We start from the raw sequence: 16175 nt of genomic DNA, 5'->3' as shown, positions 1-16175 counted from the left end.
ACTATGTGCTAATCTCCAACAAATTGATTTGGGGATGCTAAGAAGAATTATGTGCCAGTATTACCCTCAAGGAACAATACTGTATATACTATGCATTAGCATATTCTTTTTTTAAGTCTAAATTTTAGCCTAAATAAAGAAAAGTAATCCAACTTTTTCTCATTGTCATAATGTGGCTTTACTCTAGTTATAAAAATTTTCTGAGGGTTAAAAGGAGGTGGGTAGAATATTGCAGGTTCCCATTTCCACGTATCTGCTGGTTTGGCTTTTGGATGGGGGGGGTGGTTATTGTAGGCAAATGGATTCTCCCTAAAACATCTCATTTATTAGTTTAGATGTTTATGACTCAGATGCAGAAAGAAGAGGTTGTCTTTGTCTTTGAAAGTTTAAACAGAGAACTATTGTAAGTTTTAATTATTTGGAAAAATAACATTTGTCATGCAGTTATCATAGAATGTCAAAACCAGAAAAGAAAAAAAAACACCTAGAAATTTTCTAATCCAGATGTTTCAGATGTAGTTATTGAACTTGTAAAGTTCATCTGCCAATGAGATAGATTATTTGTCCCAAACAGGTGGTTAGTGGGAGAGGTGCATCTACAGTCCAGTTCTCACTCCTACTCCAGCGATCTCGCCATCAAAAGAATTTACTAAAGAACTGTGGCTGACAGGGAAAGGAAGGAAAGATACCAAAAGAACCATGGGAAAAAAAAACAGGTGTCATGTGCCACTGTCATCTCCCCATTTTTCTCAGCATTCTACTTGTTTACTCCTTTGTTCAAAGTTCTTCCTCAGAAGTATGAAGCGTGTTCAGAACATTGTTTCAAACGCTTGGACATCTCATTCTTTCCATAACACATGCTTTCCTTATTGATTGGATTAAGAGTTTCTCCATTAAAAATACTAATGGCTCTTTTGATTTTTCTCTATCCCTGTAAATACAGTCAACATAGTAATCACATCACCTATTATAGATGTTATCCTTCTACTATATATATGTACATATGTATGTATGTATGTATACAAGTATTCATTTTATTTGAATCTGCTGTTGAAAATTCTATGTGATACTGACATGTATTTTTAACATTATTACAGAAATAGTTATGTTCTCACTATAGAAAAATCAGAGGTCGGGCATGGTGGCTTAGACCTCTAATCCCAGCACTACTTTGGGAGGCCAAGGCAGGTGGATCACTTGAGCTCAGGAGTTCGAGGCCAGCCTGGCCAACATGGTGAAACCCCATCCCTACAAAATATAGAAAAATTAGCCAGGTGTGGTGGCATGCGCTTGTAGTCCCAGCCACTTAGAAGACTGAGGCAGGAGAATTGCTTGAGTAGGGGAGGACGGGGTTGCAGTGAGCTGAGATCCACACCACTGCACTCCAGCCTGGGCAATGGGAGTGGAAACCTGTCCTAAAAAAAAGAAGAAAAAGAAAAATCAGAATTACTGAGAAGCAAAAAGGAAAATAAAACCAGTTACAATCCACTACCCAGAGAAAACTACAGATAACATATCAATGTATGTGCTTTATGACATTTTCATATACTTTTCATTTAACAATAATTCAGTAATTGCCTTTTGCAATCCATAATGTCATTATATTCATATTTTATGTATCAAATGTGTTTCTGTGGGGGTTCTTTTTTTTTATTATTCTGTGGAGGATTTTCCAGTGACAACCTATTGTTGAGTATTTGTAATTTTAAGTGTTTCACTATTAGGAAGAAATCTGAAATGAACATTCTTGTGGCTAAATATTTATGGCACTATAATTGGTACATATTAATGCCATACCGAATTATGAATCTTTATTATAATATAATCCTGGATAAAAGCCTATTTAAGTACATTGTATGAAACCATTCCCTAGAAAAACACAAAAACTAAGCACCTCCTGATGCAGTCACACTTAGGGAGAGCCAACTGTACTACATAGAAAGAAAATGGCTTTTTTCCCCTAAAAGTGGATTCCACACAGATCTGCCTCCCTAGCACAGTAATGTTGTTTTGGAATGTGTGTTTGCTCTGTCTCTCAGCATGTACTCCTTATCTGTAGTGTTTTAGAAGAATCATGTGTAAATGATCTGTGCATGTGCTCACACAGCTTGTGAAAATTTCAGCAGTGAGTCTGCTCATGAAATGAGTGGCCCTTTGTAACAGGCCTGTGGGAGAGGGCTTATTTCCTGGCTTCCCTCTAGCTGTTTGCTTTCTTTTTTTTCTTTAGGCACTGACCCACGTGTCAGAGGATTGTTTCCCTTTGCTAGATGGCTGCAGAAAGAACAGGCAGAAATGGCAGGCCCTTGCAGAACAGCAGGAGAAGATGCTGATTAATGGGGAAAGCGGCCAGGCCAAGCGGAACTGAGTGGCCTATTTCATGCAGAGTTGAAGTTTACAGAGACGGTGTGTTCTGCAATATGCCTAGTTTCTTACACACTGTCTGTATAGTGTCTGTATTTGGTATATACTTTGCCACTGCTGTATTTTTATTTTTGCACAACTTTTGAGAGTATAGCATGAATGTTTTTAGAGGACTATTACATATTTTTTGTATATTTGTTTTATGCTACTGAACTGAAAGGATCAACAACATCCACTGTTAGCACATTGATAAAAGCATTGATTGTGATATTTCGTGTACTGCGAAGTGTAAGCAGTATTCTTGCACTGAGGTTTTTTTGCTTGGGGACTATTTTAAATAATTGGGTTTTGTGTTTTCTGAATTACCATTTTTTCAAGACTGTTTGGAATCTTTCCTTTTTCAAAAGTAGGTTAGGAGCAAATTAACATACATTCTGTGACATTTAAAGGCTTTACAGGATAGTGAAAAATGGTGGCTGAGTGGATTTTAAGGAGGAATAATTGTATTTGTCAACAATGTCTTTTTTAAAAAGTTAAGGCACGCTGAAACAAATGGAAAGTACTATGAAACTGTATTGTAAAGAAAACATTATTTAATTGACTTGCTGTTTTGTGAGAGAACAGACCAGAGAGAACTTTGTCATTTCGGTGCAGTACATTTTTCTAAAGGCTACCCATAAAATCACTTTGATCTCACCTACTTGATGCAAAGCAGGTGAAACCTTAGGAGATGATCCAGTCACTGACTTGATTGAGGGATAAGTGTGATCTAGAAATGGAATGGCCTTGGATGTCTGTCAGTGAAGAAAATGTTCTGTTAGAAGATCCGAGAGTTTTTTTTTTTTTTTCCCCTTCTGGGCTTTCTTTTCAAAATAAAAGTGACAATTGGAGCATTGACCTGAAGTGAGACGTGACTATAGATAAGAGAGTACAAAATGACTCTTTTTCCTGTCAATTGAAATTTAAAGAAAAGTTTTAATTATATAAATAACAAAGGGCTATTGCCAATACTAGGGTCAAAAATGAATTTGAGGAACAGTGGGTAAGAAACTTTATGCCTGAATAACATTTAGCAGTATTGTGAGTGAAAAATTGCCATATTTTGATGTACAGGACAAGTCAACTGAGATCCAGAGAATTCTGGATGTGAATGCTAAACACTGGCCCTTAATTCATATTCAATGGTATTTTCTTCCCATAACATTTAGTATAGTTAACATTTTCTTAGAATTTGCGCCCATTTAAGTAGATTAATATTCTACATGTGTGCCCCTAAATACACATTTATTCAATATTGGAGAAATAGATAACGAATTAAGCAACTGGTCTAGGAAGGGAAAATTTATTTCAAATATGCAGGAATGTTTGGATTTGGGCAGAGTAGAAAAGAGAGATTTGCTTGATTTGTTAATTTCTACCTGCAACCCACAAGAAAAGATATTTGTTCTGAGTTTCTATCATTAATTTGGATAGAAAATTTCTTAAGGACATGGTAATGCAGCATTCTCAAGGACCTTTCGCCAAAATGTGTTTTCCATCTGTGTCCCAATTCCCCTAAATTTTGCCTAAAATTCAATATATTCCTTAAGTTTTTAAAATTCTGAGTGTGTATATATATCTTGACATAATGCGGTTTTATTTTTATCATTCTGGTTAAAAAAAAACACAAAAAATAGAAGCAAACCCCATTGTATTGCCGTTATTTTGTATTTGGTAAAGGTTAATCTAGGAAGTTACCAACTGTTTAATGCTATATGTATTGTATACTTGTATTTTCAGGATATTTTATTTTTTTGCCATACACATAAAATTTGTAAAGTTGCCCCTTGGTGGCACTGGTATGTAAAATACACAGACTATCACTAAAATAATAGCTATATCTACATACAGGTGTATACTTATGCATGCATACATAAATCCTTAGTATAGAAAAATTGCTTAAAGAATAGCAATCTTTAATAAACCTTTTTATTACATTGTGATTTAGCAGTTATGCTAAAATATGTACTTATACTTTAGTAGTTTGTTTGGTCCCCTGTAGTATGTGTCACTGAGAAATTTTTTAAAGACATAGTAGATCGTGTTTAGAGGCTTTGTATGTGTGTCATTTTAATAAGCAAGAAGATATATTTAGATTAGAAATGGTTTGGTCTGCCTTTGAATAATGTTTATTTTACTTTACGAGTTTAGACATTAAAAGAAGCTGGGCAATGCCTATTTTATTTTATTGTTGGATATTTCAGTTCATACAACGAAGAATACTTCTTTAGGGCTGGTTAATTGGTTCAAATAATTTTTAATTTCCTTTCCAGTATCTTCTCAAGTTGGAAAAATATACATATAGTCCTCCTTCACCTTACTCTATATTTACATTACCCATAACTAGCAAGAAGTACTTGTTCTAGATTTTTTGTTTGTTTAGTTATAAGGGAGTAACATGATACCATTTAATTTCAATTTTTAGCCAGAAAAGACCCCACTATTTTACTAACTTGTTAAAAGATATCTATGTAATTGCCTGGCCTTATGTTTTTCAGTAGATTAGACTGTGCCAATCACAATCCTGGGAGGATTTATGTAAGTCACTTAACCTCTGTGTGCCTAAACAAGTTATGCTTTTTTTAAAGGAGTTATGTTTGGGCAAAGCCTTTGTCTTCAAGCAAAATGTCACAGAAGGCAGCTACTTTATAAGCCCAATGGGCGGTGGCGACCACTGTCAGAAATGGGATATTAGTGTAGAGAGAAGGTGATCTATTCCCATGTGTCATTTCTAATGTTGAGTTTCCAAGACTGAACAAAGAGAATATATTTATTCAGCTTCACTTGCAGATCACTAGTGAATGTGAGATTTAGAGCTCACTGAGTACATTGCTTCAAGGTACAAACCCAGGATGATGATGTTGTCATCACTGTCTCTTAATTTTGAAGAATAGTTTCATTTAATAGGAGTATTAGAGATAAGAAAGTATATGAAAATATACTGGAAATATTGGATTCTTGGAGAAAACTGTTCAGTCACAGATATATTCTTGCCTAGCAGTGAAGTGCCTTTATTTTCAGCATAGCAAACAAATACTAGACCTGTTCCAATTTGATTTACAGTTTTTTTCCTGTGTTTTTCACCAGATTGTACTCCTAAAACTTAACAGGCTATCACAGGCAATTGTCTTTTGTTTACAAGATTGATTTAAAATGAGAGGATAAAAAAGTCATCATTATCCTCTCTTATGAATAACTATAGTCAAAATAAGGTGGCACAATTTAATTGTTTTGTGTCAGAAATACACTGACCCGCCTTTTATTGAGTCCTGCCACATGTTAGGTACTGTGCTCAGCTGTGGAGACAGAGCAGTGACCTCAAGGAGCTCACTGTCCCTGAAGGAGGTGCTGGAGAAGAGACTTAGTTTCTGATACTGCCGATTTAACCTGAGAACATGGGGTGTACTGCATCACTTCCATTTTCATCAATAACATATGTTTTATGTACCTTCTTTACCTGAAACTTACTAAGAATCTACCAGTGAACAAACATCCTGTCTTCTTGCAAGTATGAATTAGTTAACCTGTTGATAGTTGAAGAACACTTTAGGAGTTTTGTATTCTTGTATATAGTTTATTTTTTCCATATGCTAGCCAGCTAAAGATTACACAGTTCTTCAGGACTGTTAAATTGTGCATGGTTTTGGACCCCTTCTGCTCTACTACAGAGAGCAAAGAAGAAAGTATTAAAGCTCACTGTACCATTCCATATACTTACTAAAAGCCTGTGTAAACATATCTTAATGAATGTTGTTGAAAGCAATGTAAATAGTTGAACATATAAATTTATATTACAGTTTAAGAAAAGAAAACCTTATGAGGCATCACTAGCCACTGTTAATATCTATTTGTATTCTTATACCTTTTCAATATATTTGAACAAATATAGTTTCTGGCACTATTTTTATACTCGGAAAAGGAGTTACTATGTATATTATGCTTAGCTTTTAAGTCATTTTAAATAACCATGAATGTTGATTTCATTTCTTTCCTTTCCTCCATCATGAGAGTCATTTCAGATGACTCTTTTATGACAAAATCACTTTAAAGGAACAACTTACCTCCGATTCTTGTATAAAGTCATGAGATGGTCAAGGTGGTTTTCCGTTGTGCAGATTCTTCACCTGTCAGTGGTTTCCTCATTTTGCCATGCTTTGTAAAAATAAAAAGAGTGAACAAGTCAGTATGAATACTGTGTGATTATTAGGGGACTCTGAATTTTAAGTGTGGGGAATTAATAGGGGAGTTTGGATTTTAGGCAGGGAGAATGGGCCCAATAGTTTGAGAGACTTTAATCAAGCTAACCTGTGATACTATTAGCTGAAGAAAAGTAATCCTTTCCTTAGCCTAGACTCTTCTCAATAATAGTCTTCCTTTTATTAATACTCTTTGCTGCCAGTTTGGGGGCTATGTTTTCCATCTCCTTCTCACTTCAAGTCAATAATGACTCTTTGGAGGGTGATTATTACCAGCCTGATGCTACATGAGGAGCTGAGGCTTGGAGCTGAATACTTGACCAAATGGCATGAGCTGGATTTGAGCCCAGATCTGTCTAGTTGCAAATCAAGGGTCTATTCCTTAGTTCTCTTTTTGAATTTAAATTTATAAAGGTCTCAAATCTACTCTTATAAGTCAAATGGGCTATCTGGAAGCATTAGAGACAGGAATTCCCTCACTCAGCAGGTTTGGTTTGTCTGAGTTTTTACAGTTAACATTTCTTAATTTAGTTCATCTGGTAATAGCTAAGAAAATGCCTTCACAGAATCCAACACCATTGTATCTCAGTGCTTCTAGTCTAGAGGTGTGAAAGCATCAGTAAACGCAGAATTTCTGATTTCATTATTTTGCCACTAGACAAGCCTTCTTCATGTGGGGCAGTGTACCTAGGTTATGTCTAATTCATAAAACTAAAGGAAGAAGTAAAGTATAAGCTCATGTAGAACAATATTTTAGATTCTCTAACCACTAGAGAGTGCCAGAGCTTTAGTTATATTTAAAGAAGTAATCTTCCTTCCTGACCATAAAGAACTAATAAAACTTTTTTTTTTAAAGATTTTTAGTGGCCAAAAAATCGCAGGCTGTGTACACCGACCCTGTGATATTGTTCCTAAAATCCAGGAAGGGGGAGGACGGTATGACTTTCCATACAGTGGGAGCTGTACACCCACGCTGGGATTTTGTTCCTAATATCAAGGGGGGGAGAGTGTAGTATTACTCCCAATATGGCAAGGGGTGTACATCCCCCCAAGGTATTGTTCTTGCCATTCAAAACAGGAGAGGATGGCATGACTCCAGATATCGAAGAAAGTGCAAACCCCTGTGTGATATTCTTTCTAATATCCAGAAAGGAAGAGGAGGATATTCATCCCCATATCACAGGAGGGGTACACTCACTCTGACATTTTTCCAAATATGCAGGGGCGAAAGAGGATAATCACATTCCCAATACCGCAGCAAGGGTTGTACACCCCCGTGTGAGATAGTCCTTCATAATGTTCCAAGGCGGAGGGTATATTACTACATATATGGCAGAAAGTGTACACCCCCCAGGGATATTGTTCCCATAATCCTGGAGGGAAGGGGATGATATTACTTTAAATATCACAGAAGGCGTACACGCCTCCAATGTTTCTAATTTCCACGTGGGAGAGGAGGATATGACACCCAATATCGCAGGGAGTAGAAACACTCCTGGGATACTATTCTTAATATTCAGGGAGGAAGAGGATGATATTACTCCCAATACAGGTGTACACCCGTCTGTGAAAGAGTTCATAATTTCCAGAGGGGCAGATGATACTATACTATCGTAAACAGGCTGAGTCCACCATGGATCGTAATAGCCAGCGGGGAAGAGGGGGTGGCTATTACTCCCCATATCGCGGGGGGTGTCTCACCCCCCTGCGATGTGGATCGTAATAGCCAGAGGGGGAGAGGGGGTGGATATTACTCCCCACATCGCGGGGGGTGCCTCACAATATCACAGTTTGGTGTACACTCCCTGCAGTACAAAGAATAATATTGTCTTTTCTTCCTTTAGCTCTTGAGAACAATATCACATGGCGGGGGTGGACAACCCCTGCACTATTGGGAGTAGTATCATTCTCTCTTTTTCTGGATAATAGGAACAATATCACAGGCGGGATAGACAACCCCTGTGATATTGAGAGTAATATCATTCTCTCCCAACGTGGATATTAGGAACCGTATCACAGGGGGCGTGTACACTTCTTCGATATTGGTAGCGATATCATCCTCTCCTCCCTGGGTATAAGAAACAATGTGACAGGCGGGGTGGACACTCCCCGCGACTTGGGGAGTAATATCCCTCCCTGGATATTAAGATCCACAGTGGACACACAGCGTGTTTACGATTTTGTGAGTAATATCATCTCCCCCTCTAGGCATTACGAACAGTATCAAAGACGGGTGTACACCCTCTGCAATATAGGGAGGAATATCATCCTCTCCCCGCCTGGATATTAGGAACAATATAGGAGTGTTTATAACCCCTGCGATGTCGGGAGTAATATCATCCTCTCCCAGGTGGAAATTAGGAACAGTATGACCGGGGGCGTGTACACCCCCTGCGATATTGAAAGTAATATCATCCTCTTCCCTCCTGTATCATGGGAACAACATTACTGGGGGGTGTACACTTTCTGTGATATTGGGAGTAACATCGTCTTCTGTGCCTTGGAATATTAAGGACAATATCACGGGGGGGCGTGTACATCTTCTGCAATATTGGGAATAATATTATCCTCTCTCCCCCTGCATATTAGGAAAAATATCACAGAGCGGGTGTTCACCTCTTGCGATATGGGGATTAATCTTCTCCCCTTCCGGATATCAGGAAGAGTATCACACGGGGGTGTACAGTGTCTGCAATACTGGGAGTAATATCAACCTCTCGGCCTTGGAATATTAAGAAGAATATCACAGGGTGGATGTACACCCCCTGCCATATTGGGAGTAATATCAGCCTCTCCCCTCCACGGATATTAGGAACAATATCCCAGGCTGGGTGTATGCCTCCTGCTCTACGGGGAGTAATATCATCCTCTCCCTTCCAGGATATTAATAACAATATCACAGGGCGGGTGAACACAGCCTGCTATACTGGAATTATTATCATCCTCTCCCCCTCCAGATACTGGGAACAATATCACAGAAGAGCTGTATCCTCCCTGCGATATTGGGAGTAATATCATACGCTTCTTCCGTGAATATTAGGAGCAATAGCACCGCGTGGCTGTCCATTCATTGCTATGTTGGGAGTCATGTCATACTCTACCCTCCTAGATATTAGGTTCAGCGTCACAGCGTGAGTGTACCCCTACTGCGATATTAAAACTAAAATCATGCTCTCTGTCCCTGGATATTAGGAACAACATCACAGGTAGCTGTATACCCCCTGCGGTATTAGGAGTAATAATATGATTAATTATTAAACATCAATGATTGATTTTAATAATTATCAATACTATTAATAGGATACTAATATTAATTATGGATAATTATTTTAAATATATTATGCACGCTTAAAATATTAATGTCATTTAACAATATTCGTTCTTAATATTATTTTATTACCAACATCACTTAGTATTGATTTAACATTAATTACTGATATCATTATTTTATTATTAATAGTGATATTACTGTTCATTATTAATACTAATCGTTAACATTGTTAACCAGTATTTTTTACTATCTTTATTGTGATTATTAATATCGATGATTACTATTAATTTTTATTATATTTATTAATATTAATAATTAATAGACTTGTTCCTGATATCCGGCGGGGAGAGGATATTACTCCCAATATTGAAGAAAGTGTACACCCCTCTATGATGTTATTCCTGGTAGCCAGGGGGTAGAGGATGACATTATTGAAACTATCGCAGTGGGTGTACATCCCTTCGGTCATCTTGTTCCTTATATCCTGGGTAGGAGAGGATGATATGACTCCCAATATCGCAGGGGGCGTAGACCTCCCCCGTGATACTGTTCCTAACATCCAAAGGTGGAGAGGATGATATTTCTTCCGATTTCGCAGGGGGTGTACACCACCCCTGTGATATGGTTCCTAAAATCCAGGGGGTGAGAGGATATTAGTCTCAATATTGCAGGAGGTGTACACTCCCTAGAAATATTGTTCCTAATATCCAGGGACGGAGAGGACAATATCACTCCCAATAAAGCAGGGGGTGTACACCCCTTCTGTGATATTGTTCCTAATAGCCAGCAGGGGAGAGGAAGATATTACCCCCAATATTGCAGGGGGTGTACACCCCCTTGTGATATTGTTCCCTATATCCTGGGAGGGAGACGATGATACTAGTGGCAATATCGCAGGGGGTGTACACACCCACTGTGATATTGTTCCGAGTATCCAGAGGGAGAGAAAATGATATGACTCCCAATATCACAGGGGGTGTACATTCTCCTGTGATATTGTTTCTTATATTCAGGGGGAGAGGATGATATTACTCCCAATATCGCAGGGATTGTACACACCTCCTGCGATATTGTTCCTAATATCCCGAAGGGGAGAGCATAATATTACTCTCAATATCGCAGGGGGTGTACACTTCCTTTGTAATATTGTTCTTAATATCCATGATGGGAGAGGATGATATGACTCCCAATATCGCAAGAAGTATACAGCCGCCTGTGATACAGTTCCTAACATTTAGGTGGGGAGAGGATGATATTACTGCCCATACTGCACGACTTGTAAAACCCCTTCGATATTTTGCCTACAATCCTGAAAGGAGAGGATGATATTACTCCCAATATCGAAGAAGGTGTATGCCCCGCTGTGACACTATGCCCAATATCCACGTTGGGAGACGATGGCATTACATCCAATATCGCAGGGGATGTACACCCACCCTGGGATATTGTTCCTTATATCGAGAAGGGGAGAAGATACTATTGCTCCCAATAACGCAGGGACTGTGGCTGTACACCCCTCCTGTGATACTGTTCTTAATATCGTAGGGAAGAGAGGATGATACTACACCCAATATCGCAGGGGGTGTACACCCACCCAGTGAAATTGTTCTTAATGTACTCCACCTCCCACCACCAGGGATATCGTTCCTAATGTCCAGGGGAAGAGAGGATAACGTTATGCCCAATATCCCAGGGGAGTGTACACACCCTCTGTGATGTTGTTTCTAGTATCCAAAGGTAGAGACGATGATATTACTGGCCATATCGCAGGGGCTGTACACCCTTCTGTGATATTGTTTTTGACATTCAGTGGGGGAGAGGATAACATTAATCCCAATATCGCAGAAGGTGTACAGACCCCTGTGATGTAGTTCCTCATGTACAAGGGAAAGAGAAGAATATTGCTCTCAATATCGCAGGGGGTGTAACCACCCTTCCCCCCATATATCGTTCCTAATATGCAGCGGGGTGGAGGCTGATAGTACTCTCAATATCCCAGAAGGTGCACACACACCTGTGATATAGTTCCTAATATCCAGCGGGAAAGAGGCTGATTTTACTTTCGATATCTCAGTGGGTGTATACCGACCCCAACCCTGCGGTATCATTCCTAATATCCAGGCGGGAAGAAGATGACATGGCTGACAATACTGAAGGGGGTGTACACCTCTTCAGTGATATGGTTCCTGATATCCATGGGGTGAGTGCATGATATTACTCCCAATAAAGTAGGAACCATACAGCTACCCTGGGATTTTGTCCTTAATAACCACAGGGGAGAAGTGATCTTACTACCAATATTGCAAGGGGTGTACACCCCTTCTGTGATAGTTTCTTCTAACCAGGAAAAGAGAAGATGGTATTAGTACCAATATTGAAGGGATGGACAGTCCCATGGGATATTGTTCTAAAGATACAGGTTGAAAGAGGACGAGATTCCATCCAATATAACAAGGGGTGTACACCCCGCCTGTGGTATGAATCATAAAACCTAGAAGAGAGAATGACATTGCTTCCAAAGACACACCGGGTGTACACCCACCCTGTGACATTGTTTCTGTCATCTAAAGGAAGAGATGATGATACTACTCCCACTACCTGAGAAGGTACACACCCCCCTGTGATATTGTTCCTCATAACTTGGGGGGGGAGAGCATGATATCACTTCCAATATGACGGTAGTTTGACACCCAGTCTGTGATATTGCTCCTAATTTCCAGTAGGTAAAGTATGATGTTCCTGCCAAGAGAGTAGTGGGTGTACAGCCGCCCTGTGATATTTCTCCGAATATTCAGGGAAACACAGGAGGACATTACCCCAAATCTCACAAAAAGTATACACCCATTGTGTGATATGGTTCCTAATATCCAGAGGTGCAGAGGATGGTATTCATTCTCCTATCGCAGGCTGTGTACACACAACCTGTGAAATTGTTCCTAACACCCTGAACAAAAGAGACTGCTAATAATGGACACACATTGCACTGGGGAGTAATTGGCTATTACGATCCACATCGCAGGGCAGTTCAGGACACCAGCCCTGCCCCAATCTTGACCCAGACAGTGGGTGTCATGGGACCACCTCAGGGTGGGTGGCAGCTCAGCTCTAAGGTATCCCTGCTGCCAAAGACCAACTGTTCCTGCTAGTTTGAATCTGGCCACAGGGTCTCTGTTGGTGAGACAGATGACCATGAGGCAGACACCCTGAAATCTAGCACAGCAGAGCTCAATGCCCCCATGAGAGGCACCATAGCACGCAGACTTTGCAGACAAACCAGCGAAGGCCACAGCAGACCCTGAGTGAGGAAAAATCTGACCAAGATCCTGGGGTCCTGCCACACAGCCCTTAAACCAGGGACTGGAAACTGTTTCCCTAAAGAGCCAGGAGTCAGTATTTCAAGCTTTGCCAACTGATCTTTGCCTCAAGGATGCAACTCTGCCATGGCTGCAGGACAGCAGCCTTCTGCAGGTGGCCTGTGAAGAGATGGGCATGACTGCACCCCCATCAAACTTTACTTATGGACAGGGAAACTTCTCAGTGTCATGAAGTGTTATTTTTTTATTTGTTCAACCATTTGGAAATGTAAAATCCACTCTTGATTCACGGGTCACAGGAGCAGGCAGGGACAGGCTGCTCCTTGCCAACCTCCGGAACGAGCTTAGAGAAGGAAGTGACAGGCTGGGCCAGCGCAGCCTCCTCACAGTGGATTCGCTGCAGGAGGGTCCTTCTGAGCAACCACTTCTCATCCTTCGTCTTGGCTTCAAGTGCAGTTCAGGTGGGGAAAGAGAGAACAGAACTGGCCTCAGCAACAAGAAGGAAGGAGATGTAGGGTCAAGCAGCCATGTGGGTCGATCACACTCAACATTCACATCAAGCGGAGCACAGGCAGGACCAGCCAGGGGGTCCGAAGTGGAGGCTCTCTGGTGGGGGACAGATATCTGGGTGGGCAAGATTCTCTACCTAAAACTCATATAGAAGCTCTACACAGCAGTAGTTACAGAAAACACACACTAAGAAAAAGGCCAAAATAAAAATAGGTCACCAAGTTTGGCCAACCGGGTCTCACGAGCCAGTAGGTAAGAAAGCCCAGGAGGGCCCACCAGAGGAGCTGGGGGTGGGTTCCTGCCTGTAAGGGGCCTGGGACACCCCATTCCCACAGAGGAGGACCCAAGCTTTGGGGAGGAAGCTGTCAGAGTCACCCAGTGAGCTGATCACAGCTGGAGCCACAGAGCAGGTGAGGAGCCCTGGCCACGTCCCTGTGTGGGCTGAGAAGCTGGGGTGGAGGCACACCCCCAGAGACAGATGCAAACAGTGGATTGTGGGCCCTCCTCCTGCCCAGAGGATGCTCAGCTCCCAAGGGACCACCAAGGCCTGGAACCCAGGGCACACCACTTGACCATCATGCCCAGGCCTCCTGGACCAGGCAATGTCCAGTACAGGCAGGCAGTCTGGGCTTGGGGCTAGGACAGGGGTGGATGGTCCTGCTAGGCAGACCTCCTTCTCCCTACCAGCTGGGCTGGTTGCACTGTAGTTTTGGTTCAGGCAACATATTGCTGCCCACTTTGGCCACACCAGTCCCTGGTTCCCTGGCTCCATGGCTAGGCCCAGTGCTGTCCAACCCACCTACACAGGCCCCACACACCCAGTGCCCACCAGCCTCCTGTCAGCCAGGAAGACCCATGCTCATCCCCTGAAGTATCTGTGGGAGCCTGCATCCCACAGGGACCCACAGCTTAGAGTCAACCTCCATGGGGGCCTCTTGGTTGTGGTGGCAGGGGCGGGGGGAGTTGACCTCCCACCCTCCCATCCTGGCCACTGTATTTTGTGGGAATCATTCAGTCCTGGGAGCTTCCTGGGGACCCCCGAAGGAAGAGAACAGGGTGATCATGGCAGCCTCAGCCCCAGGCTCTGGGCCCAAGCACAACAGTCCTTTGGTTCTGGTTTGATCTGGGCGGTAACAACAGGTCATGTCATTCACACAAGGATTGGCTTCAATACAATGCATCAAGGGACTGTGGAGGACACAGATCAGCTTCCAGGCCAGTTACACATGGTGACTTAGCCAGTGCAGGCTGGGGAGTGGAAAAGCTGACCCCTGACCTCCCCACCTACCCTGCCCACCAGATGCCAGTAGCAGCCAGGGATCCCTGACTTCAGGCAGAGGCAGGCAGCACAGTTGCTGCCTCCTTTGATCCCATCCCAGGGTCCACAGGGCCTGGAGAAACCTGGCAGGGGTTGAGTTGGGAGAATCAAGCAGGGGGATGCCAAGTGACGAATGTGAGGGACTGGGTATGAGGGGCACTAAGGGCACAGGGTCTGCTTCCCCTGGGGAGGTGGCAGCGGGACATATAGTAGCCAAGCCTCCACAGGCCCCACCCTGCTGCCAGGCACACGTGGTGCCTATACCCACCCCAACGGCTGCAGGAAGGTTCTTCGTTAACAAAAAGGGAGGACGCACCCACACCCACATAGGCATTGGTGCCTACACACATCAAAGAAGAAAATTCCTGCTGTGCCCAAGGTGTGGGGAAAGGGGCAATGTCCCCTTCCTCCCCATGGTGGGTCCAGAATTACCTGCTCCTGCCAGCACCCCCACCCCCAACTCCACAAGCTGCTGACCTCCACCACAGTGCCATGCCACGTGCCAAGAACAGCTCAGCGGCACATCCCAAAGGGTGCTATCCTGGAGCGGCTGTGCTGGGCAAGGGACACGTTTCCTAGTCGCAGAGGTTTTCTTTCTTTCCCACTCACTGGCCCTGTGCCTCGCTTTCCCCCACTGTGGCACAGTGTAAAAATCCCATCTTGAAGGCTAGGAACCCAGAAAGGTCACCACACCCGGTGAAATGGGGGATGAAACTCCCTGCCTTGGACCTCTCGCTCCAGGACTGATGTCCATTGGGACGTGGCCAGGCCAGCATCCTGGGGAGGGCTGCATTCCCTGCCTGGGGAACCTTGTTCCCTGTTAGGGATCACTGGAGTTGAGGCCCCTAATGGATTGGGGGAGGCACAGGGGTAGAATGGAGGTAGCTTCATCATACGGGCCTGTGTAGACCCCAGAAAACAAGCATTGAGTTCAGGCTCTTGTCTGAAGCTGGCCACCTGAAAGTATTTGGGCTTTGGGGTGTGATGAGGGCCTGGGGTCAGGGAACAAAGTGTTCTGGTTTGGACATGCAGCAGGTTCTCTGCAGCTCTCTCAGCTACAGGGCATGTTGCTAAGTATATGCTTTTAAAAACCCCAGGAGGAGGGGGCACCCAGAAGGGACCCTGAAGCCAAGGGCAAGGTCCAGCCTTTCCACCTCCCCAGCTGA

The 16175-nt window shown here is 42.5% G+C and overlaps 1 protein-coding gene and 1 long non-coding RNA gene across 6 annotated transcripts in view; one reads left to right on the top strand and one right to left on the bottom strand.

Moving 5' to 3' along the window:
• The window catches only part of PDE5A (phosphodiesterase 5A), a 129222-nt gene extending 122639 nt beyond the window's left edge, over positions 1-6583 (top strand). For all 5 annotated transcript variants that reach the window (XM_007999666.3, XM_073017600.1, XM_007999664.3 and 2 more), the window contains one exon: positions 2228-6583. In XM_007999666.3, coding sequence (XP_007997857.3) covers positions 2228-2365 — 138 coding nt within the window. In that variant the 3' untranslated portion in view covers positions 2366-6583. The remainder of the gene's footprint in view (positions 1-2227) is intronic.
• The window catches only part of LOC140712018 (uncharacterized), a 50433-nt gene continuing 35308 nt past the window's right edge, over positions 1051-16175 (bottom strand). Inside the window, exons 2-3 of the long non-coding RNA XR_012093416.1 lie at positions 6462-6552; positions 1051-1415 (exon numbers count right to left, since the gene is read on the bottom strand). This is a non-coding gene — a long non-coding RNA (uncharacterized lncRNA). The remainder of the gene's footprint in view (positions 1416-6461; positions 6553-16175) is intronic.

This window comes from Chlorocebus sabaeus, chromosome 7 (genome assembly GCF_047675955.1).
Source record: "Chlorocebus sabaeus isolate Y175 chromosome 7, mChlSab1.0.hap1, whole genome shotgun sequence".
Taxonomy (NCBI): Eukaryota; Metazoa; Chordata; class Mammalia; order Primates; family Cercopithecidae; genus Chlorocebus; species Chlorocebus sabaeus.
This window is presented reverse-complemented; position numbering and strand designations above follow the sequence as displayed.